Raw genomic sequence first — 24,985 nt, 5'->3', positions numbered from 1 at the left:
TAACCCCAATTACCTTAGGGAAAAAATGCTAGAAAAAGAACAAATTAAAAACCCCCAATTAAATGTCAAATTAGAAATTTTGAAAATCAAAGGAGAGTTTAGTAAAATTGAAAATAAGAAAACTATTTAATAAAACTAAGAGTGGGTTTTATAAAAAAAACAACAAAATAGTAAACCTTTGGCTAATTTGTTTAGAAATAGTTCAGAAGAAAGTCAAATTAACAGTATAAAAAATGAAAACGGTGAATTACCACCAACAAAGAGAAAATTAAAGCAACAATTAAGAGCTATTTGCCTAATTATATGCCAATAAATCTGATAAGCTAGATGAAATGGAAAAAAATGTACATAAAAATACAGATTGCCAGATGAGGAAATAAATTATTTATTTTAGTCCTATTTTAGAAAAAGAAATTGAATAAGCCGTTAATGAAAAAATCTCAAGGGACAGATGAATTTACAAGTGAATTCTACCAAACATAGAAAGAACAATTAATTCCAATAATATATAAACTATTAGGAAAACTAGGGGAAGATATACATATGCTACTGATAACTACACCAGGAAGGGCCAAAACAGAGAAAGAACATCATAGACCAATTTCCCTAATGAATATTGATGCAAAAATCTTGAATAAAGTATTAGCAAATAGATTACAGTAACTTATCACCAGAATAACAGACCAAAACTAAGTGGGATTTATACCAAGAAATACTGAAAAACTATCACAATAATTGACCATATCAATAACCAAACTACCAGAAATTACATGATTATTTTAATATATGAAGAAAAAGCATTTAACAAAATACAGCACCCACTCCTATTAAAAACACTAGAGAGCATCGGAATAAATGGAGTTGTCCTTAAAATGATAAGCAGCACCTATCTAAAAACATCAGCAAGCATTATATGTAATGGGGAGAAGCTAGAAGTATTCTCAATACAAGTAAAACAAGGATGTCCATTCTCACTACTATTATTAAATACTATACTAGAAATATTAGCTTTAGCAATAAGACAAAAAAAAAAAAAAAAAAAAAAAAAAAGAGCAATTGAAGAAATTAGAAAAAATGCTGGGAAAACTGGAAACTCATCATTGACCAGCATCTAACACTCTATACTAAGAAAAGGTTGAAAGGGGTTCCTTATTTAGACATAAAGGGTGATAATATAAGCAAATTAGGAGAACAAGGGATAGTATATCTCTCAATTATGTGAAAAAGAGAGGAATGGCCAAAGAAGAACTAAAGAACATTATGAAATGCAAAATGGATAATTTTGATTCCATTAAATTTTAAAAGCCTTTACATAAACAAAATCAATGCAGCCAAGATTAGAAGGCAAAAAGCTGAAGAAAAATTTTACAGCTAATGTTTCTAATAAAGGCCTCATTTCTAAAATATATAGAGAATTGACTCAAATATAAGAATAAAGTCCATTGCCCAACTGATAAAATTAAAGAATATGAACAGACAATTTTCAGACAAAAAAATTAAAGACATTTCTAGTCATATGAAAAAATGCTTTAAATTGTTATTGATCAGAGAAATGCAAATTAAGACAACTCTGAAATACCACTTCACACCTTTCAGATTGGCTAAGATGACAGGAAAAGATAACAATGAATGTTGGAAAAGATGTGGGAAAACTGGGACATTAATGTGTAGTTGATGGAGTTGTAAAGTGATTTAACCCTTCTGGAGAGCAATATGGAACTGTGCGCAAGGGGCAATAAAACTGTGTATACCCTTTGATCCAACAGTGTCTCTACTGGATCTGTATCCCAAAGAGATGATAAAAAAGGGAAAAGAATCCACATACACTAAAATGTTTGTAGCACCCATTTTGTAGTGGCAAGGAACTAAAAATTGAGAGGATAATCTTCACTTGGGGAATGGAAAAATTATGATATATGAATATAAAAGAATATTATTGTTTTGTAAGAAATGATGAGAAAATTAATTTCAGAAAGGCTTGGAAAGACTTACATGTATTGATGCTGAGGGAAGTGAGCATTATCAGGAGAATACTGTACACAGAAACAAGAAGATTATATGATGATCAACTGTGATGGACTTAGCTCTTTTCAACAGTGAGGTGAATCAAGGCAATTCTAATTGGGAAAATGAGAAAATAACATCCATATCCAAATAACTATGGAGACTGAACGTGAACCAAAGCATAGTATTTTCATCTTTTGTTGTTGTTTGCTTTCTTGTGTTTTTTTTTCCATTAGTGTATTTTTTCCTTTCGATCTTATATTTTTTGCATAGCAAGATGAATATGGAAATATGTTTAGAAGAATTGCACATGTTTAACCTATATTAGGTTTCTGTCTTGAGGAGGGGGAGGGGAAAGAGAGAGAGGAAAATTTGGAACAGAAAGTTTTGCAAAGGTGAATATATATTCATAGATTTCAAAGGCATATATTTGGAATAATAAAATACCATTAAAAAGGGAAAAAAAATGGGATAGCAGGGTATAGCAAAACTCAGAATCCTATAACTGGAAACTAGTATGGCAGAAATTAAGCATGGACCCACACTTAACACCGTATACCAAGATAAGATCAAAATGGGTCCATGATCTAGGATAGGATAGTTTATCTCTCAGACTTGTGGAGTAGAAAGAAATTTGTGATCAAAGATGAACTAGAGACCATTACTGATCACAAAACAGAAATTTTTAACTATATCAAATTAAAAAGCCTTTGTAAAAACAAAACTAATGCAAACAAGATTAGAAGGGAAGCAACAAACTGGGAAAACATCTTCACAGGTTCTGATAAAGGCCTCATTTCCAAAATATATAGAGAATTGACTCAAATTTATAAGAAATCAAGCCATTCTCCAATTGATAAATGGTCAAAGGATATGAACAGACAATTTTCGGAGGATGAAATTGAAACTATTACCACTCATATGAAAGAGTGTTCCAAATCATTATTGATCAGAGAAATGAAAATTAAGACAACTCTGAGATACCATTACATACCTGTCAGATTGGCTAAGATGACAGGAAAAAATAATGATTAATGTTGGAGGGGATGTGGGAAAACTGGGACACTGATGCATTGTTGGTGGAGTTGTGAGCGAATCCAACCATTCTGGAGAACAATCTGGAATTATGCCCACAAAGTTATCAAACTGTGCATAGCCTTTGATCCAGCAGTGCTACTACTGGGCTTATATCCTTAAGAAATACTAAAGAAGGGAAAGGGACCTGTATGTGCCAAAATGGTTGTGGCAGCCCTGTTTGTAGTGGCTAGAAACTGGAAATTGAATGGATGCCCATCAATTGGAGAATGGCTGGGTAAATTGTGATATATGAATGTTATGGAATATTATTGTTCTGTAAGAAATTACCAGCAGGATGAATACAGAGAGGCTTGGCGAGACTTACATGAACTGATGCTAAATGAAATGAGCAGAACCAAGAGATCATTATATACCTCAACAATGATACTGTATGAAGATGTATTCTGATGGAAGTGGATTTCTTTGACAAAGAGATCTAACTCAGTTTCAATTGATCAAAGATGGATAGAAGCAGCTACAATCAAAGTAAGAACACTGAGAAATGAATGTAAACTATTTGCATTTTTGTTTTTCTTCCCTGTTTATTTATACCTTCTGAATCCAATTCTCCCTGTGCAACAAGAGAACTGTTTGACTCTGCATACATATATTGTATCTAGGATATACTGCAACATATTTAACATATATAGGACTGCTTGTCATCTAGGGGAGGGTTTGGAGGGAGAGAGGGGAAAAATTGGAACAGAAGTGAGTGCAAGGGATAATGTTGTAAAAAATTTACCCTGGCGTGGGTTCTGTCAGTAAAAAGTTATTATAAAAGAAAAAAAAAAAAAAAAAAAAACAACTACTCAGAATCCTACATCATATTGTTCCAAGAAATGTTCTTGAAAAACAGACACACAAAAAGTAAAGGTAAGGGGCTGGAGCAAAATATATTATACTTCAGCTGAAGTTAAAAGAAAAAAAGGAGAGGTAGCAATCCCTAATCTCAGATAAAGCAAAGGGAAAAATGACCTCATGTAATTTTCTCAATTGGTTTTCTCTCTGCATTAGTGACTGGGATATTAGCTACACATTCCCCGGTTTCCCACATCAGTATATGGATGAACATTGTTTTATAAGCACTCTCAGGAGGTGAAATGGCCAAACCTACTGTACCTGGAGGCAAAGGATCCATGGGCCGGACAGGATCAGATTTCACCTCTCCAGGGGATATGTCAGTAGTACCTGCTGCATACAACTCTATTTTCTCTAATTGCAATCCCTTTTTCCCATCTGATTGCTTCTTGGCTGATAGATCATGTAATCCCTTTCTTCCATCAGATTGATTTTGGGCTGATTGATCATGTCTTAATATTGAATTTCTGAAGACTCTCAGGGTGTAACTTCAGCTACCATCATGCCCCACCTGGGGCACTGGAGCTGGGCCCCGCCTCTCATTTCCCTGGGTCACAGATGTAAGGTCTTTAGTCCCACATTCGGACACCAAATGTAGTGTTTTTGTTTGTTTTTCTGGTGGTCTTTGGAGCAGTCTTCCTTTCAGCAGATTAATAACCACAAGTATAACCAAGTATTAAAGTCCAAATCCTTTATTATCTCCTTCACTATGTAGTTTCCTTTTGCCTGGTCCCTAGGCCAGCTTTCTTGAAAGCCTTTCAGACAGGCCTTGGTCTCAGAAGGTGAAGTGCAGGAGGCCAGCACTGATGAAGATGAAATTAATCTCTTAAGAGTCCGAGGCTTGGGCTTCAGCCTCCAGCCACCACAAAGGTAGACGATGGAATGAATTTGTCTCTCAGTCCCTTATCTGAGTCTATCTCTGGCTTAGACAGGTCTTGGTCTCAGTGAAGAAATGAAGGAGGAGAGCCTGCCACCATGATGGTGTGAGATGAAGTGAGTACTCCGGCTCTGAGTCCCTGCCCTGGATGAGGTTGTCCCAGCTTATATGCTCTATTATAGTTAAATCCATTCATCATACTGAGTATTAGCCAATCATTATATCACTAAGAAACCATTATTTGTTGTAAGATTAAATCAATCATACTGAACTTAGAGAACTATTAATCATCATGCTAAACTAGATAATCATTGTCTTTATCAATTCCACTGAGTTAGCACCTTGTAAGAATCCTTGTTTTAAGTACAGTGCTCTTGCCCATAACAACCTCATTAAAAAAATTAAGGAAGGAAACTACATCTTGCTAAAAGGTATGGTGGACAAAGAAGTAATATCAATATTAAACATACATGCACCAAGTGATATGGCATCCAAATTCTTAAAGATGATGTTACACGAGTTACAAGTTCGTGACCAAACAAGAGATAGAGAGCATTGTAAAATGCAAAACAGATCATTTTGATTACATTAAATTAAAAGCTTATGTACAAACAAAACTAATGCAACCAAGATTAGAAGAAAAGCATAAAACTAGGAAACAATTTTTAAAGCAAGTGTCTCTGATGAAGACCTCATTCCCAAATATGAAGAGAAGTGAATCAAATTTATAAAGTTATACAGCATTCTCCAACTAATAAATAGTCAAAGGATATGAACAGGCAGTTTTCAGATGAAGAAACCAAAGCCAGACATATGAAAAAGTATTCTAAATCATTTTTTATTAGAGGTAATATATGAATAAGATGTTTGAAACAAATCACCTACAAGTTTTCTTTCTAGATGTAAATCTATGATCTTATGATATTAATTTACTCCAATAAAGAATAGTGAAACTAGATACTATGGAGAATAAATGAAGAAAAATAGACAATCAACAATATTGATGAAGAGAAGAAATTTAACAAGCTGCATGATATATGTTGCACAGTGAGCAGAATTGACTTGGTTTAAGAAAGACTTGAGTTCAAGTCTCACTATATATATTGTGTTATCGTGGGTAAATCATTTATCTAAAAAATGGATTAAAATGCCTATTTTATACACACACACACACACACACTTTATAGGATTAGTATATATATGTATACATATATACATGCATATATGTGTGCACCCACATATAAACATGTATATCTATGTCAGTGTACACTATGTATTATATACATGGATATATATATATGTATATGTATATATTATATATATGTATATATATTGTTTTATAAACTTTAAAGTACTATATATCAGCTATTATATTTATACAGATATTATAGTTATGCAGATATAAATACCAGCCCATTATATATTTTCAATACATTTTATGTAATATAGTATGTATACAAATTGACAGTCTGGGGGCAGATCTACTGGGATTAGAATTACTTGCTACCATCTACTTGTTATCCTAATTTGATCTTGGTTTTTTTAACATTGTTTTGAACACTTGGCCACATTGGTGATACTGATGATATAGTAGGTATTATGATGAATTAAAAACCCACTAAATCAACAATCATAGCAAGCTGCTTAATGCACTTCACATACTAAAGTTATTATAATGGCTCTAAGTGGTACATTTGAATAGTGAATAAATTTCTCCAAGGCTCAGTTCAAGAGCAACTTTTCTGTGAATTATTATTCCCAATTCTCTCAGTTGATGATGGTCCCTCTCTACTTATATTGCATCCTCACTCGTACCTCAAATTCCATTAAATATAAGTTCCTTGAAAATATCAACTGCTTTGGTTTTGCTCTTATATTCTCTGGTAGAACATATTAAGTTTAAAGTTAAGGCAGCACTTTCCCCAGTATTTGTCATCAGATACTATGTTGTCATTAATTGCTTAGTCTCTATGTCCAGGTAGCTTTCACTGATTAGATTCACTGGAGTGGCCATTCATTCCCTCTTTTTCCTTTCCTCCTATCTCAAACCACAAGGATATCTTCCTGCACTTACTCTTCTTTCACTACAATTTCATATGAAATTTCATGATGCCTTCTTGCCAACATGAATTCATCTAGATGCACTCTTGAACTCAGGTTATCTTATTTTCTCTGAAAGATTGCTTCCTCACACTAATGCATTCTTGATGGAATTGTGAAATGATCCAGCCATTCTGGAAAACAATTTGGAATTACACCCAAAGGGCTATAAAACTGCATATCCTTTGTTCTAACAGTTTCACAACTGGATCTGTCTCCCAAAGAGACTAAGAAAAGGGAAAAAAAACCTTGGAAATTCAATATGGATGCCCATTAATTAGGGAATACCTGGATAAGTTATGATATATGAATGTAATGGAATATTACTGATCTATAAGAAATGATGAGTAGGCTGATTTCAGAAAGGCTTGGAAAGACCTTCACAAACTCAGATTGAATGAAATGAGCAGAACCAAAAAAAACATTGTGCATAGTAACAGCAAGATTATGTGATGATCATCTAAGAAAAAATTAGCTCTTCTCAGCAATTTAGTGATCCAAGATAATTCCAATAGACTTGGGATGGAAAATGCCATCTGTATCCAGAGAAAGAACTACTGAGATTGAATGTGGGTCAAAGAATTATTTTTACCTTTTCTGGGGGGGGGAAGAGGGTGCTTTTTTCTTGTCCCCCCCCCCCTTTTGATCAGATTTTCTGGCACATCATGACAAATATGGAAGTATGTCTTAAAAGATTGTACATGGGGGCAACTAGGTAGTGCAGTGGATATAGCACCAGCCCTGAAGTCAAGAGGACTTGAGTTCAAATCTGATCTCAGACACTTAACACTTCCTAATTGTGTGACCTTAGGCACGTCACTTAACCCCAATTGTCTCAGCCAAAAAAAAAAGAAAAAAAGAAAGAAAGAAAAAGACAATACATGTATAACCTATACCAGATTGCTTGTTGTTTTGGGGAAGAGGAAGGTAAAGGAATGGAGGAAAATCATTTAATACTTAGGTGAAACTTCTGCTTACCTGAAATTTCAGTCTCTTCTAAGTCTTGGAGAACAAGATTTTCAGCATTTTTACTCCGATTCTTTATGATATTAATACAGTAAAGAACTGATTCAGGCAAGTCTTCTTCTCCCTGAAAATGAAAATACTAAAATAAAATCAAAAAGTGTTTCTTAGTAAAACTATGTGCTGAACATTCACTGCCTCTTTCAATTCTTTCAATTTTATGAACAAGTTCTTCATGAAGAAATTACTCTTCATGATAAATATGAAATGAGGGCTTTACAGAGAGTAAAAGTTTTATTTATGCATTTATTTTTCATTTCTAGAAGATTCTATATTTCTGCAAACAGAAAATTTGAAAAACATAATTTGGGCAGCCACTATTCTCTAATATGTTTATTAAAAGGTGATTACATTTGTACAAACCAATTATATGCAATTTAATTTATCGCCACTTTTCAGTATAAATTATTTCTTCTTTTAGCCTCTGTGTTCCTCACAGAATTAAAGCTTCTAAAGTTCCAAATGTGAATTTCTTCTTCTGACAAATTTCTATGGAATAGTCTTTGGAGATCCCTACCCCACCTACCACCCTTTTTTTTTTCTGTTACGCCTCATTCTCAGAGGTATTAACACACAAGGGAACAATTTTCAAGTACAGAGTAGTAGAGTGGCCTTCAAATTTCCCCCACAGAGTTTTAATTGAATTGCTGAAAGATTTGTAGATTATATATGCATTATATATGAAACTTATAGGTTGCATATATATTTCAATATATTTCAATATTTACTATTCCATAACTTAGAGAATATATTTTATATAGATGCTTTTCTATATCTTTTGAAATATATTTACAATCCAGTATTCCTTGTATTATGTAAAAATTGAAAAGAGTGAAACTGTAATAATCTATCACAGAATATTTGAAATTTAGTGGAATTCTATATAAGATGGGTAATAATAATCCTATACCCCACAGCTAAAGGAGTAGGGTATAGAATTAAAACATATCCATAAATCTCCCAAAGGACGTGTAATTACAAAAGTCCTTTCTCTACTAAGGAATCACAAAACCTAAACTACAATTTCATTATGAATTTGTGTTGAAGCTTTTTAAAGGATTTTGTCATTTTATTTATTTTAAGGAAGATAAATTTATTCTTCCAGATTTTAATCTGGATTAGCAACCTCCATCCTGAAGTCTAATCCCTTCCTCATACTAACTGGATGTTCCATAAGCATTAAAAACTTTTAACAAATTCAAAATATTACTTATTATCTTTACAGTAAAGCTCTTCTCTCTTTATAACATTCCTATTTCTTTCTGGTAGTCATGAAGTTCCCAATATCAAAGTTATTCATCTCTAGATGACTTCCTTTGTTCTTTCTTTCTGATCCAAATGTTCAAAGACTTGTCAAGTCTGGTTATTTCCATGTCCCCACTATTTTTAAAATACATCCCCATTCTCATCATCCATAGTCACCACATTGGTTCATATCATCATCAACACTTTGGTTTCTTGATTTCATCACTTCCCAGCTCAAGAAGCCCAGTGGCTCCAATTATTTCTAAGGAAAAGTACAAACTCCTCTGCTTGGCTTTTAAAGCCACAAAAAGATCTGCCTACAAAAGATCTGTTATTCAGATGTGTGTAATTCCTCTCTATTAACATAGACCACAATCTTTCCAGCACTTAGTAAATGATCTTCCCTGTGACCAAAAGAAAAACATTATCCAATAGTTATCCTTTTAAGTAGTTTCTCAGAATTCAGTTAGGTAGTCTTCATAAAATAGATATAATAGTCATTACTGCCAAAATTTTTAATGTTTTCAGTTTGGTAGAATCTGCCAGAGCTTTTGAAAACTCTTGGTCATTTGTGGGCCACTTCAAACAGAATTTGGGCAGAGGCTATTCTCTAAGATATTTCCTAAATGGCAATGATGTTTTAAGAATGAATGTAATCAAAAGAACTGTCCATTTGGAGCTAGCTCAAAGCCTGGCTCTTTTATTTTATATCACTTGTATGTCCTTGACCTTGGCAATTCACTCCCCTGTAGGGGTTTCAGATCTTTCATAAGATAAGATTGGATTGGATGAGTTTCTGGAGTCTTTTCCAGTCTAACATAATGGAGATGTACAAAACTCAAAAGATTAATGAAACTTAAAAGCTACACACTTACTGGATCACTCTCACTACCAACTTCAGATGGTGAGTCTGTCTCATCACTTATCTCCAAAGATGAAACGCTCATATTATCCAATTCAGCTTGTATTTCTTTTTCCAGTTCTGCTTCGGTATCTTTATCATCCCACATTCTTTATAATAAAAGGTAAAATCATGAAAACAAAAACAGAGGACACAATGACAGTGAAATCTGTCTAGATTTAAATGTATCCATGGTTAAACATACTGGTTTCAAATCTTTATGGCATACCCTATGTGATACTATGTATAATACACTTGCCTCTCCCATTAAAGTCATATTCTGATATGTCTTAAAAATGTATAGGTTTATCCAAATCCTAAAAAGCTCTAATGGTCAAGTAAGCCAAACTAGTGAAAGTTCTACCAATGTGGAAAAGCTCTGAACGTGGATCCAGAGACGTATCTGAATTGTCCAAAGACCAGTAAGCCATAAAAGCTCATCTCCAGCTTTGCTGCAGGCAAATGAATTTCTCAGATAAATTCTTTGTTGGAGAGAATAGTCACACCAACAGAAAACAGATCCTGGAATATACAAGTACAAAACTATAAAACAGATATAAAATGTCTTTGTGTTATAAACATGGATAGATGTTTAAGTGTATGTATTGTATGCAAATATGCATATCATAGCAAATGGATGGTGCAGCAGATAGAGTGCTGGGCCTGTACTGGGGAAGACCTCCTAAATTAAAATCTGGCCGCAGACACTCCTTACCTGGGTGAGTAGGCAAATCACTTGACCTCATTTTATATTAATCCACTAGAGAAGGAAATGGCAAGCCACTGCAGTATTCACATGTGCATGTATGTAGATATACATGTGTAGAGGGCTGAAACTATTAATTCAATGCACTGAGGTCAGGACTGCCAAGCACTTGAGGCTAACTGCTGATTGGACAATACTCTATGGGCATATGCTTGAAAAATGGTCCTTTCCACTATCCTGTGCTGGCTCAATAATGAGTGTATACAGAGGATTGTAGGACGGACTAGGCAGTGGAGTAAGACTAGCTAGAGTCGCTCTTTGGCAGTAGACAAGGGAGAAGGCGGTCTCGGAAATTCTGCTTCCATCCTGTTCAATCCTGCGTCTAAGGACCAAGAATAAAGACTGAGGACTTTTGCTTATCCTGACTCTGGCTGATTCTGAGGTATCCTGGGTGCTAGCGCGGTCATCACATACATTCATACAGTTATGCCACATGTATGTGCGATATATATTTCACATACATGTGTAGGTATGTTAGATGCACATGTGCACAATGTACCTATATTAACGTATATATGCAAATATATGGCTTGTATTATGCATATATATGCATACTATGCATATGCATATGGGTATGTATGCATATGAATACATATGTATATGAATAAATGTGTATATGTGCATAAAAGATCTATAAATAAATATTTTTAAAAACTAGCAGGGAGGGGAGCAGCTAGGTGGGGCAGTGGATAGAGCACCAACCTTGAAGCCAGGAGGATGACCAGCGTTGAAATCTGGCCTCAGACACTTAATACTTCTTAGCTGTGTGACCTTGGGCAAGTCACTTAACCCCAATTGCCTCAGGGTAAAAATAGTAAGAATAAAAAACCACTGAGAGGTGCTATTCAGTTACTGAAAAATCTCAAATTAAATGCTAGGGAGTTCAAAGGTTGCTTTTGTGCATGTTAGCTGGGTGACACTGGACAAATCGGTAAATCTCTCCTGGCCTGTGTTTGCTCATCTATAAAAGGGGTTAGTTTAGAAGACTAGAGAGCTTTAAGTCCTATCTTAGCTCTCTTAAATGCTACAATTCCAACAATTCTACTTTGTTTCCATTATCTAAGGAGAAGTTAAAGGAGTAAGAGGCAATATGGTACAGTGCAAAGTTTCCCTGTTAAGGGTTTAAATCCTAGTCCCACTACTTACTAATAGTGTAATCTTAGGTGCAATTTTACATTCAAAACTTTCTTCAGTTAACTGCCCTAAAACTTATAAGACCCATTCTAAAGACCGCATACTCTATTTTTGGAGGCTAATTACTAGTTTCCTCCAAATAGATGAAAAACTGTCATGTGACAGGATTAACAAAGAGGATTACAGTTCATAGTTTCTCCTCTTTCTGTGCTTTTAAAACTGACCAATACCTTTCCTTTGAATTATTGTAAGGAGGGGTAAAAGGAAAATAAGAGTCTAAGCTGCAGTATTATTATGGTCTGTAATTTGAAACCCTGTTCTATTAATTCTTTGAATTTCCTATGCTATTTGATTATGTTAATAAATCATGGGGCAGTAATAGAAATGTTACTATGCTATAAAAAATGATTATAGTGACAACAATGGGAGACAAAGTGATATAAAGTAAATCAGAATTAAGAAAACAAGTTACATAATGATTACAAAAAATAAATGCAAAGTTTTCTGTATTTGAGACAAACTGACTGTCTATGTTTCTCAAGAATTCACGCCCCTAGAAGCACATTCCTGAAATGCACTCTCCTTATGGAAGTCTTACTTCGTCTTTTCTCTAAGATATAGCTCAAGCACCACCTTCTGTTTTCTTTTTTTCTAAATACTAGTGCCCTGCCTCTCAAAACTATCTATTTATATATACACTTACTTCTTTGTATTGTTAACATTTATACTGAAAATGTGTATGTGTGTACACACACACACACACACACACACACAGGTTCATAGACAGCAGAAATAACTAGATAATATAGTGGATAAGAGCACTAGATCTGGAATCAGCTAGATCTGAGTTCAGAATTTGGTTTCAGCCACCTATTAGCTGTGTGATCCTGGGTAAGTCATTAAATCTTTCTGCTTCAGTTTTCTAAACTGTAAAATGAGGATAATAGTATCTACCTCACAGAATTATGTGAGGATCAAATAAAATAATAGTACTAAAATTCTTAGCAGACAGTCTAGCATATAGTAGGGGTTTAATAGATACATGCTTGTTTCCTTTCTTTTCATCTCTCATTTCTTCCTTCTCTCTTCTGTCCCTCCTCTCTTTCTTTCTTCCTTCATGTTTCCTCCATTAGAATGTAACCATTACTATTGAACTTGAATCCTATGAGTCTTAAAAGTGGGGGAATTACAATTGAGGAGATAAAGTTAGCCCAGGAATAATGGAAGGAGGAGGTCAACAGTGAAGGACATGAATTTTATAGTCTTGATCATCTAAGTGTATTCTAGATTATATATTCTAGATTTTTACTGGAACTAGGGATTGTGATGTTATAGAGAACTAGGACAAGGGCCCCCAACTGCTTCAATCTCCCCCCTCCACCTCCTCCTCTTTCTTTCTGTGTCTGTCTCTGTCCTCTCTCCTTCCCTCCCTACCTCCCTCCTTCTCTCTCTCTCTCTCTCTCTCTCTCTCTCTCTCTCTCTCTCTCTCTCTCTCTCTCTCTCTGTCTCTTAAAAAGAAATAAGGATAGGAAGATAATAAAAGTTTTTAGCATTTCATCAAACACCACTATTCAGATTCCTGTCACACAAGGTACTGAGACATTTCAATAGTCAATGAACAAAGAGAACCAGGGAATACAGAAATATTTGTTGGGTCCCAAAACAAACCTCATGTTACTATAATAATTGCATTCATTTCAGAAACAGAACCTATTTTTCTTGAAAAGTAGAGAATTATTATAAAGTTTTACTGTAAGAAAAATAATTCAATGATAAACTTTTTTAAATTTTAGGTTTACTCTCAAGAAGACAAATTGCTTACACATTAATTTATGTCAACTTATCATTATTTCAAAATATGAGGTATCTCGAGACACTTATTATTATTGTCATGTCCCTGGATGTACGAAAAAGTGTGGAGATTGGGACAAAATAAAGGTAAAGCCATTTCTACCACTACTACCCCTTATTCTGTCTTGCCTCCTTCTATCATTGATGGAAGATATGAGTCATGACCCCAAAATAATCACCACCAGACAAAAGCTAAAACTGACAAAGAAGCAAGATGACTGCACTTGAGAAGACAGAAGGAGAAAATAATTACTGTATATACTCGAGTATAAGCCTACCCGAATATAAGCCGAGGCCCCTAATTTTAACCCAAAAATCTGGGAAAACTTATTATATCAGTAGGTTTAGGTAGTGCACTGGTGCCGGCAGAGGAGGAGAGCGGGTGCCGGTATATGTATGGAGAGCCCAAAAATTGGGCAGAAAAACTCGGCTTATACTCAAGTATATACGGTACTAGTGGCAAAGTCCCAGGAATTAATGACTCATTACTTTCCATGTACTATATTCAAGAGCAAGAGAGAGACCTCCTCTAAGTTACTTTTCTATTCTGACCAAGATTTAGCATGCTGCCTAGATGATGCCATAGAAAATATCTGTGGAAGAGATAGAAAGAAAATCAGTGAAAAGCCTTGCTTTTATTTATTTATTTTTTTTTAACACGGAACAGGTCAGTGAAAAATCAAGAAAGGAAGAAGTCAAAAAGTTTACAGGCAAAATTAAAAGGGAGAAAAAAATTTGCTTTTCTTCCCAACTTCTGTATTTTTACTTCCTTCCAAAAAACAATATACATAATAACTACAAGATTGGGAGCAACTCATTGGCACACTGGACAGAATGCTTCAGACACTTATAAGATCTGGGTAAGCCACTTAATTTCTGACTCAGTTCTCTCAATTATAAAATAATCAATCTATCTCAGAAGATTGTTATGAGGTTCAAATATATTCGAAATGCTTTTCAAATCCTAAAGTTCTCCATAAATGTCATGAGTATTACTATATGAATGGAATGAATAGCAGAGAAACAAAATGGTACAACAGAAAAGAGACTAGAGTGGAAATCAGAGAACCTGAGTTTCAAATCCTGCTCTGCTATTTACTATATCTGTGACCTTAGAAAAACACCTCACCTGTCCCCATTACAGTACCCTCATCTGTAAAATGAGAACATGGAATAGATGGTCTCTAAAATCCTACCCAGAGACATTGATACATTGTTGGTGGAACTGTGAACGGATCCAACTATTCTGGAGAGCAATTTGGAACAATGCTCAAAAAGTGACCAAACTGTGTATAGCTTTTAACCCAGCAATGTTTCTATTAGGCCTATATTTCCCACATGTTCCGAAATGGTTGTAGCAGTGGCAAGAACTGGAAACTGAGTGGATACTCATCAATTAAAGAATGGCTGAATAAATTATGGTATATGAATGTTATGGAATATTACTGTTCTGTAAGAAACTCCACCAGGATGATTTCAGAGAAGCATGGAGAGACTAACTACATGAACTGATACTGACTGAAATGAGCAGAACCAGGAGATCATTACACATGGCAACAAGAAGACTATATGATGATCAATTCTGATGGACATGGTCTCTTCAACAATGAGATGATTCAAACTAGTTCCAATTGTTCAGTGATAAAGAGAACCATTTACACTAGAGAGAGGACTGTGGGAACTGAGTGTGGAACACTACACAGCATTCTCTCTGTTACTGTTTGCTTGCATTTTGTTTTCTTTCTTCCTTCTTGATCTGATTTTCCTTGTGCAGCAAGATAACTATATAAATGTGTATACATATATTGGACTTAACATATATTTTAACATATTTAACACGTATTGGATTACCTGCCATCTAGGGACAGCTTTGGAACAAAAGGTTTTGCAAGGATCAATGTTGAAAAATTACCCATGCATATGTTTTGTAAATAAAAAGCTTTAATTAAAAATAAATAAATAAAATCCTATCCAGAACTAAAATGATTTTATGAATTGAAAGTAAATGCTATGAAATGATAATAAATAAACTTATCACCAAAAAGAAGATACAAGAAGGCACTGCTGCTGAATCTTTATAGAGGCTGTAGAGAGGAAGCAAGAGGGTATATGGCTCTCCTACTCAAGGATGACAGCTATACTCCAACTCTCCAAATTGACCGCTTGTTCTCTCTAAAGTCAAAACTGGAACAATGCAAATGATCTAATAAATTTATTCATTCTAAGGCACAAATAACAGAAATGCCTTAATGTTAACAGCAAAGTCAAAGGATCATATAAAATCCTAAATTTTTAGGCTGGAAAGCACCTTCATTGAATCCAATCTTTTCCTTCTGAAAATCATTAACCCACTAAATAAATCTGTTTTACAGTTTCAAGCATCGGCTAAGCTAAAAACAGAGGTATCTGAATAAATAAATGGGCTTCCTGGAATCCTGAGATCATACCCAAATATTTACTCTATATTCAAGGGTTTTTTTCCTGAAAAGGGGATTATCATGTTTATTTTCACCAAAGAGAAAATTATAAAAATTACAGAATTGGGAAAGTTGGGAAAAATTGGCTACCCCTATCATTTTATAGATAAGGAAACTGAGGCCCAGAAAAGTCAAGTGACTTAGTCTTTCTATTTCATACTATTCCCCCCTCCCATTGTTCTTTTGGAAATTGCTACTAACAAATGGACAAAATATCTATAATAAATCTAGAGTAAGAGATGTGAGAAGACTCTCCATTCCTTTCTTTTGAAAAGGTGTTAAGATCCATGGGTGTAATAGGTTACATATAGTTTTAGAGATTTTCAATATATTGCTCAATTTTGACTCATTTCTTTTGTCTCTTTTCCTTTAAAAATAATATCTATTATTTGAGAATGCTCTTCAGCAGGAGAAAGTTAGGACAAATGTAAAAAAACAACAAAGATATCAATAAAAATGTATCAATAAGAACAAAAAACATCTAAAGTGTGTTTGTTCAGAACTGTAGAACTGGACAGCACTTTAGCTGGAAGGATAATAGAGGTCAACTTAACAAAGTGGTGCCCAGAAAATTTACATTAAAAAGAATTTAAACAGGATAGTTAAGGAAATTGGGTAAAAGGGGAAAAAATAAAGATAAAATATATCAAAGTGAAACATCTTGATTAAAAATAAGACATTTATAGGTGGAAGTCATCTAGTCCAACCTCCTGTTAAAAGATGAGGAAAATGTATTGCTCAAGACAATTGAGGTGCTCAAGGTCACAGAAGCTTATAAGGCAAAACAATGATTTCCTGGCAAGAGTTTTTAGAAAAAGATAAGATAGATTTCAGATAGAGAGACACAATCAGACAGGATGGATGGATGGATGGAGGGGAAGGAGAGAGAGAGAGAGAGAGAGAGAGAGAGAGAGAGAGAGAGAGAGAGAGAGAGAGAGAGAGAGAGAGAGAAAGAGAGAGAGAGACAGATGGATGACAGATAAAATAAACTTGTACTTCAAAACAGTTTAAGAAGAATTTGAGTCTGGTGGGTTTGTAGAGCTTCTACTGGAAGAGATCATTTAGTCCAATGCCCTCATTGTTCAAGGTCACAAAAGCTCAATTTCACCTCCTGAAAGCAGTCATCGGAGAAATCAGATGGGGCAAGGGCTGCTTCCTCCCCTTTAGGAGAAAAAAAAGGAAACTTGGAGAGCTGAGAAAGGATTTAAGCCCATAGAGTTCATAGGGCTTCCGGGGCGATTGCTAGTACAACCCTTTCATTTTATGAGGAAACTGAGACCCCGGGAGCCGAAGGGTTTTGCCTGAGGTCATGGGAGAATTAGTGGAAAAATTACGGAGCTCAAAAACCAAATGCATAACATTTTTCATACCACATGGGAGGGAGGAGGTTGAGGGTGAGAGGGAAGAGTCATGGCCTCCTAATGAAAAGACCTTCCTCCAGTCCAAGCCGCGCCTGTACCAGAACCCCTCCTAGTAACATACCCGGTAAGTGGCTGTCCAGCCTCTGCTTGAACACTTCCAGTGACGGGGAGCTCACTACCTGGCCAGGCAGCTCGCTCCCCGCAGAGGCTGTTGAGACAAGTTAGGATTCCTTTCTTTTCTCCTCCCCCTCCCGCGGATGGGCCTCCCTCCACGGGGGACTCCGGGGCTTCCACTCTGAGGCGGGGTCAGTCTCCGCTCCCAGCACCGTCTCCTTGTCGGCCCACCCACTTCCAGGAACCACACCAGGAGCGACCCCAGGGGACCCGGGCCCAGGTTTCCTCGAACCTTCGGCCGCTGCCTAAGTTTTTACCTCCTCTGAAAGAGCGGGTCCATTGCTCTAAACAAAGCGTAACCATGCCAACGACCTACCTCGGGCGACCTGGGCGGGACTTGGACGACAGCAGCTGCAGGGGTTCAAAATACTACGAGTTCGCTTTTGTTTTGTAAAACGTTTTTGGGGGGCATGATATGGGATCGGGATGGGAGCTGAGGTGCCATTTAAAGATACAAACAAAGGTGGGCCTCCTCCCTCCCCCCACCCTCTTGGAAAACAGTGCCTTTCAATCTGAAATGTGTTTTGCATGACTGCACATGTGTAGTAGTTATCATGTAACTTGCTTTTTCAATGCATGGGGGAGGGGTACGTGGAGAGGGCGGGAGGGAGGAAATTCGGTCTAGACGTTGAAAAAATAAAAAAAAATGTTTTTAATGAAAAAATTTTTCTGCGAAAGTATCAAATAAATAATAAACTCTTTTTAAAATAAATAAATTATTTTAGGAAATAGAAAATACATGTTAATCTTTAATATATGAATGCATATTTTTTAAAGAATTATTAATCTATTTGAAAAAATTATTTTAAGGAGTAAATATTAAAACAAGTTTATTTTTTAAAACTAAAATGAGTAACAATTTTTAAATAAAAATAAATAACTAAAAATGTGAATTCATAGATTCATTTTAAAGAAAATAATACATTTGTTTTAAAATATAAATTTTAATAAAAATAAATTTAGCATTAAAAGTAAATGATAAATTGCTTTTTGAAAAATAATACGTTTTAAAAGATAAAAATGAATTTGTTTTTAAAGGAATTAAAGTAAATTAACATTAAGTGTGTTTTTTAAAATAAGCATAAATAAGTGAATAAAGGAAGGAGAATGAGAGATAGACACAAAGTGTCTTTCTTTTAGTTGATAAACTCCTTGAAGTATATAAATCACTGAGTATAATCAGAAGTACACGCTACAGAGTAAGAACCAAGAGAAATTTTAAGCATTTTATTTCTCTAATTCCAAATTGCTTTACAGAATGGTTGCTCTAATTTGAAACGCACAGCCATTAGATTAGGTGCCACAGTGAATAGAACACTTTAGACTTTTTCCTCTTGTGTGACCCTGGACAGGTCTCAACACCTCTTTCCCTCAGTTTCCTCATCTGTAAAATGGAGATAACAGCACCTACTACTAGGGTTTTTGCATTCTATTAAATCTCAAACAAAATCCTGTCTTCTACTGGAAGCCTTCCCCAATCCTTCTTTGTTTAGTATCTTACTGCTGTTAATTATTTCCTATTTATTCTTTATATAGCTTGCTCTGCTTTGTGTGTGTGTGTGTTGTCTCTCTCCATCAAAACAGAAGCTCTTTGAGGACAGGTACCTCAACTGGCAGGCACCAGAGGTCTTTGCTTCTTTTTGGATTCCCTAAATCAAAGAATGGCATAGGCACTTAACATGTTGATTGATTGTGTGCATAAAATGAGATAATACTTACAAAGTACTTAAGTAAATGCTTTATCTATTTTTATTATTAAATAAAAATTTATTTTGTTCTCTGCTAAGCACAGTTTGCTTTATTCTTTTTTCCCCTTTCATCATCCCATGCAGGCTATGTTAAGCACAAACAAATTTATATATACATAGAGATATACATTTATATGCATACATTCGCATGCACCCACAGATCCACACACATATGCATATGTCTATATACACATACTTATATGCATACATATCCACATTTACTCAGCATGTATACACACACACATTTACTCATAGGTAGTCATGCATCTAAAACTAATAGATTTCTCTCTTAATTGAATCTTTAAGTTTGACTTTTGTCTGAGATAAATGATTACTAGCACTTTTTTTCCCTAGTAAATTCTACTCCTAAACCTTGTAGTAGTGTTTCTGTATATCTCATTTCCTATCCCTGATAACTCTTCCACTTTAATTCTGTTTCTTAACTTATCTTGCTATTACTTAACCTCCCCTCACCCATGGATCTCTCCCTTATCTTCTCCCCATCGCTCCCCCCTTATTTCTTTATAGATTTTGGAGAGTGTTATATCCTTATGGTACACATATAGTATTGCTTATATAATTCGTTCCTGATGTGAATAGATTTTCAGAACTACCAACCCTTCACCCCTCTCCCTGATACCTCTATGTTTATTCTTCATTTGTGAAACATAATTCCTATCTTTACCTTTTCCTAAAAGTTTTGCTTTTTAGTCAGATCATACTCACCTCTGCTTCAATTTTTCTTTTGAGCTAATCAGCTACTGATGTCAATCTTAGACAAAAGATATACATTTCCATGTAAAAAAATTAAACAATTTGTACATGTTAAGTTACTTGAAATTAATTTTTGATATTGACTCATGTGTTAAATTTTCTAATAAGTTTGGATTTGGTTGAAAGTCCTAAAAATCTGCAAGTTCATTGAATGTCCATTTTTTTTCATTCACTATTATGGATTATTTTGCTAGATATGATATTTTTGGTCACAGGCCCAGTTCTTTTGATTGCTGGTATTTATAATTCCAAGACCTGTGGTCTTTTATTGTGGCTGTTGATAAATCCAATACAATTCTAATTGTAACTTCAGCATATTTGAATTGTTTTATTCTTGTTTTCTGCAAATTTTTCTTTTTAATCTGGGGGTTTCAAAATTTGACAATAATATTCCTATGTATTTTCCACAAAGGATCTCTTTGAGGTGGTGATCAGTGAATTTTTTTTTTTCTATTTCTACTTTTCCCTCATGTTTTATCACTCCAGGACAATTTTCTTGAATTATCTCTTGTATTAAGGTATCAAGGTCACAGTTTTCAAGTAGTCCAATTATTCTTATCTTTTCTTGATCTTTCCCTAGATCTCTTGTTTTTCTTATGTTTCCTTTTTCTTTTATTTTTTCATTCTTTATATTTTGTTTTGTTATTTTTTGGTCTTTTATACCTTCACTGCTTCTCCTTGCCCAATTCTAATTTTCAAAGAATTATTTTCTTTTTTAAAACTCTTATCTCTTTTGCTAGTTGGTTAACTTTTTTTCATAATCAAGGAGGTTTTTGTTTTTAATTTACCTTTTCCTTAATCTCTCTCATTTGATTTTTAAATTCTTTTTTTTTTTTTTTCAGTTCTTCCATACTCTTCTCTGATCAGAGAGCCTTTAATATTACTCTTTGGGGTAGAAACTTTTTTTAATTTCAATGTCCTCCTCTAAAGATTAACCCAAGTTTCCATATTCCCATAGTAAGTTTCTATGGTTTGGGTTCTTTCATCTTTACTGGCTAATTTTTTTAATGAGAACTATTAGTTACAACACCTCTAATTGTAGGGTGGTAGGATGATGCCTCTAGCTTCATTTCAGGTCTTCCAGCTGACCTGATGTTGACATCACTTATGCAGTTAAAGAAGCTTTATTGCTTACATCATCTTGTCCCTTCTTCTGCTTCTTATCTCTCCCTCTGCTGTCCTGTACTTATATCCCTCTCATCTCCCTTGCCAACGTGCCCCAACAACAAGTATGTGTTTAACTTGTGTATCCAGGAGCCCAACTCCTGAGATGGTGGGGGTGATCTCGATTTGGTGCATGCTCGATTTCTGTCCTGGTATGTATAGAGGGTGTATACCCTGGACCTTTAGCTAGTGAGGCAGAACCTGAGGCCTCAACATCCATTCCCAAGAGTGAGCTGAGATCCAACCAGCCAAAGACCACAAGGGTCAAGTTTGCACAAGACTTATCTTTGCCCAGACTTGTTGCCTATGCAAATGGGGCATTATGTGCAAGGTACATGATGAAGGGTGTTAGAATCCTTAAAAAGTGTTGTCACTTATCTAATTTAGCATGGTACTTAGCAAGTTCTCTAGCTCATTAATGTATTTAAATACTCATTGGAGTTCACACTTTTGGGAGATTCACAAGTCAGGAACCCACAATCCCACTCTCTCAGAGGAAGAGTCAACCCTTGAATTCACACCTCTAAAAGAGCTTATAAAAGAACGAGCCTCAGTCAAGAGTCAGTTTGGGAGATTCAGAGAGAGCTGGAGGCTGAAGCTAGTAGAGGCAAAGGACTAGCAACAAGAGCTCTCAGAACCAAGGAAAGCTTACCGGGCTATTTTGGAAGAGACAATAAAAAGGATTGGACTTTAACACTTGGCTGCATTTGAGGTGATTACTGATCTGAACTGAAACTAAGGCTGCCTCCAGAAGCCCCCCAGAAAACCTGCTCCTAGAGAACAACCATATTTTAGAGAAGGGTCTCACTACACTACACTACACTACAGAAGGGTCTCAAAATTAATAGCCTCTTGTTATTCTGTTCTCTAGTATTCTTGTTGCTAAGTTCCCTAACACTCCGAATCCTCCCTCCTGCAAACGCCCACAGCCAACAGTTCCTGCCCCACTCACTGCTTCTGCACTCACCAGATGTGTTGGTTCCTTCTCTTGCAGAGCCCATTTCTACAGTACAGTTGGACCAGGCATTCCTAATCAGCTGAAGTTCCCTCAGTCTTCCTGGACTCAGAACCCTGACTCTGTATTCAGTTCACTATGGGAGGGGAGCAGGCAATTTCTGTAGTTCCTTCTGAGACTCCAGTCAAACTCAGGTTGCCCCAGGGTTCCTCATTTGCTGAGTCTGTGAAGCTAGCCCAGAGGTGTTTGCACTTCACATTTAATCACCATTCTAAAATCTTTATTTGGGATCCTTTTGAGTCATTTCAGGAGGAACTCTGTCCTGCCCCAAGTCTTCTTTGTATTTTACCAGTCTATGTTCACCCTGAAGTGCAAATATGTTCTGTTTCTGGAGGAAATCTGGAGAACTTAAAATTTACTGACCTACTTTACCATCTTCCCCAGTCCTCTACTACATCATTCATTTTTCAATTATGTCTTTTCCATTGACATTGTTGTACTAGTAAATATTGCTTCTTTGTTCTGGTTATTTCATTTGTCATCAAGTTGTGTCTATATGTTTCTCTTTATCATAATTGTTGTCTCTTACAATAGTAAAATTTCATTACATTCACATAGTCTAACTTGTTTAACTATTTCCCAATCTATGGTCATCTACTTTGTTTCTAATTCTTTGCTATAAGTGTTTCTATAAATAAAATATACATCCTTTCTTTTGGCCAATAAATAGCTTCCTTAGAGTATATGTATGCCTAGTAGTAGAATCTCTAAGTGAAAGGATTTGGAATTTTAGGCTTTTTATTTATCTAATTCTAAATTGCTTTCTAAATTGTAATAATTATTAGCTCCACTAACAATGTATTACTATGTCTGTCTTTCTAGAACTCCTCTAATTTCTTGAATATTCTCATATTTTTGTTATCTTTATTAAATTATTCATCCAACTATTGTTAACCAAGAGAATATTTAATCTCTACACAGAGAATCAGCTAGAGTTGGATGTCTTCACTTGTGTGACATTAAGAAATCTCTGAATTTGTTTGAATTTCAATTTTCCCAGCTGTTGAGTGAGGGACTTGGAACACTAAAATCAAATTCAATTCAACAAGTCTTTTTTTTTAATGCAATTTTATTAATGTCTCTGATTTTTTTACCTGCATTGATAAAGGGAGTTTCTTCACCTAGAAATTTCTTTACCATGATTTTCAAAGCCTGATGGAGGTCCCCATGACCCTTTAGGGGATCTATTATGTAAAAGCTATTTTCATAATAATACTAAGGCCTTATTTATCTATCAAGATTTTTGAACTACATGTCTGTTGGAGGTTGGATTTTCTTTTGATATTTCAAGTAAAACAATATGTCACAACAAGTTGAATGCAGAAGCAGATATGAGAATCCCAACAATAAAGAGATTTACAAAAATATTTAAAACAATTTCTCTCTTTTCATTATTTTTTTGTGTTGGAAGATATAATTATAATGAGGTATGGATCATGGCAGGAATATGGATTGATCTCCTAGTTCTCCAGAACACCAAGTTCGGGCGGTTTGCAGGGAGACACCAAAATGTTCTCTTAGTGGGCAATGTCAAAGAATTGCAAAGAGACATTTTTTCAGGGGTTACTTTTATACAGAAACAAAACAATTTGGGTTTTGCATCCACAAGGGACATACTTGAGATAGGGTGTGGGAAAAGAGTCTTTCCCAGGGAATGTAGGTTTTGCATCCAAAAGGAGCATAATATATGGGAAGAGAGTCTTTCCCAGGGAATGTAGATGCTCTTCTGGGCAAGGCTGCATTGTCCTCATCAGGTATATTCTACTAACATATATTATTTATATTAATATGCAATTAATTTGTTATTACTATTTAAATTAATAAAAGTATTTTTAGTTATCAGTTTCAACTTCTACTTTCTTATAAATAGATAAAATCCACATAAACTAGTTCTTTGGGGTTCTCAACAATTTTTAAGAGTGTAAAAGGGAAAGGGGGCAGACTCAAAATGGCAAAATAAAGGCTATGATTCACCTAAGTCTTTCCAGATCTCCTTCAAAAAACTTTAAATAATGCCTCAGAAAAAATTTTGGGGATAAGAACCCACAAAAGGACAGAGTGAAACATTTTTTCTACCTAAGTCAACTTGAAAGTCAACAAGAAGATCTATCACACTGGGGTGAGAGTGGAGCAAAATATATGGCATGCTACTACACAGGAAACCAGCAGCAGGTCTTGGAAGCAACTTAATCATTAGCAGGAGAAACTCTGGGTTTACAATCCATAGATAATAAGGGGTTCAGAAGAAAAAGAACAGAGATTCCCTTTCTGGCAATGGGGGCAAGACTGCTGCATTGTTCAAATGTGGATTTGGGGTACAATCCTAGTGGCAATCTTAGGGTGAAGAAGAATGCTAGCATACTAAAGCTTGAGTCCACAGGAGAGCAGAGACACTAATCACAGTTCCAAAGTAGAAAAGAGTGTTTGTGATTGTTG

General features: G+C 35.2%; 1 protein-coding gene across 9 annotated transcripts in view; it reads right to left on the bottom strand.

Annotated features, from left to right (window-relative positions):
• LRRIQ1 (leucine rich repeats and IQ motif containing 1) overlaps nucleotides 1–18,146 on the bottom strand; it is a 323,563-nt gene extending 305,417 nt beyond the window's left edge. For 4 of the 9 annotated variants that reach the window (XR_007947886.1, XM_051963292.1, XM_051963295.1 and 1 more), the window contains exons 1-3: nucleotides 18,106–18,146; nucleotides 10,060–10,195; nucleotides 7,895–8,021 (exon numbers count right to left, since the gene is read on the bottom strand). Coding sequence is in view for 5 of the 9 variants with exons in the window: in XM_051963292.1 (XP_051819252.1) it covers nucleotides 7,895–8,021; nucleotides 10,060–10,195; nucleotides 18,106–18,128 (286 nt within the window). In the remaining 4 variants the exon portion in view is untranslated. The other 5 variants (XM_051963296.1, XM_051963298.1, XM_051963293.1 and 2 more) reach the window with 4 other exon arrangements.
• Between the last annotated feature and the right edge of the window lie 6,839 nt (nucleotides 18,147–24,985).

This window comes from Antechinus flavipes, chromosome 5, assembly GCF_016432865.1.
Source record: "Antechinus flavipes isolate AdamAnt ecotype Samford, QLD, Australia chromosome 5, AdamAnt_v2, whole genome shotgun sequence".
NCBI classification, from domain to species: Eukaryota; Metazoa; Chordata; class Mammalia; order Dasyuromorphia; family Dasyuridae; genus Antechinus; species Antechinus flavipes.
This window is presented reverse-complemented; position numbering and strand designations above follow the sequence as displayed.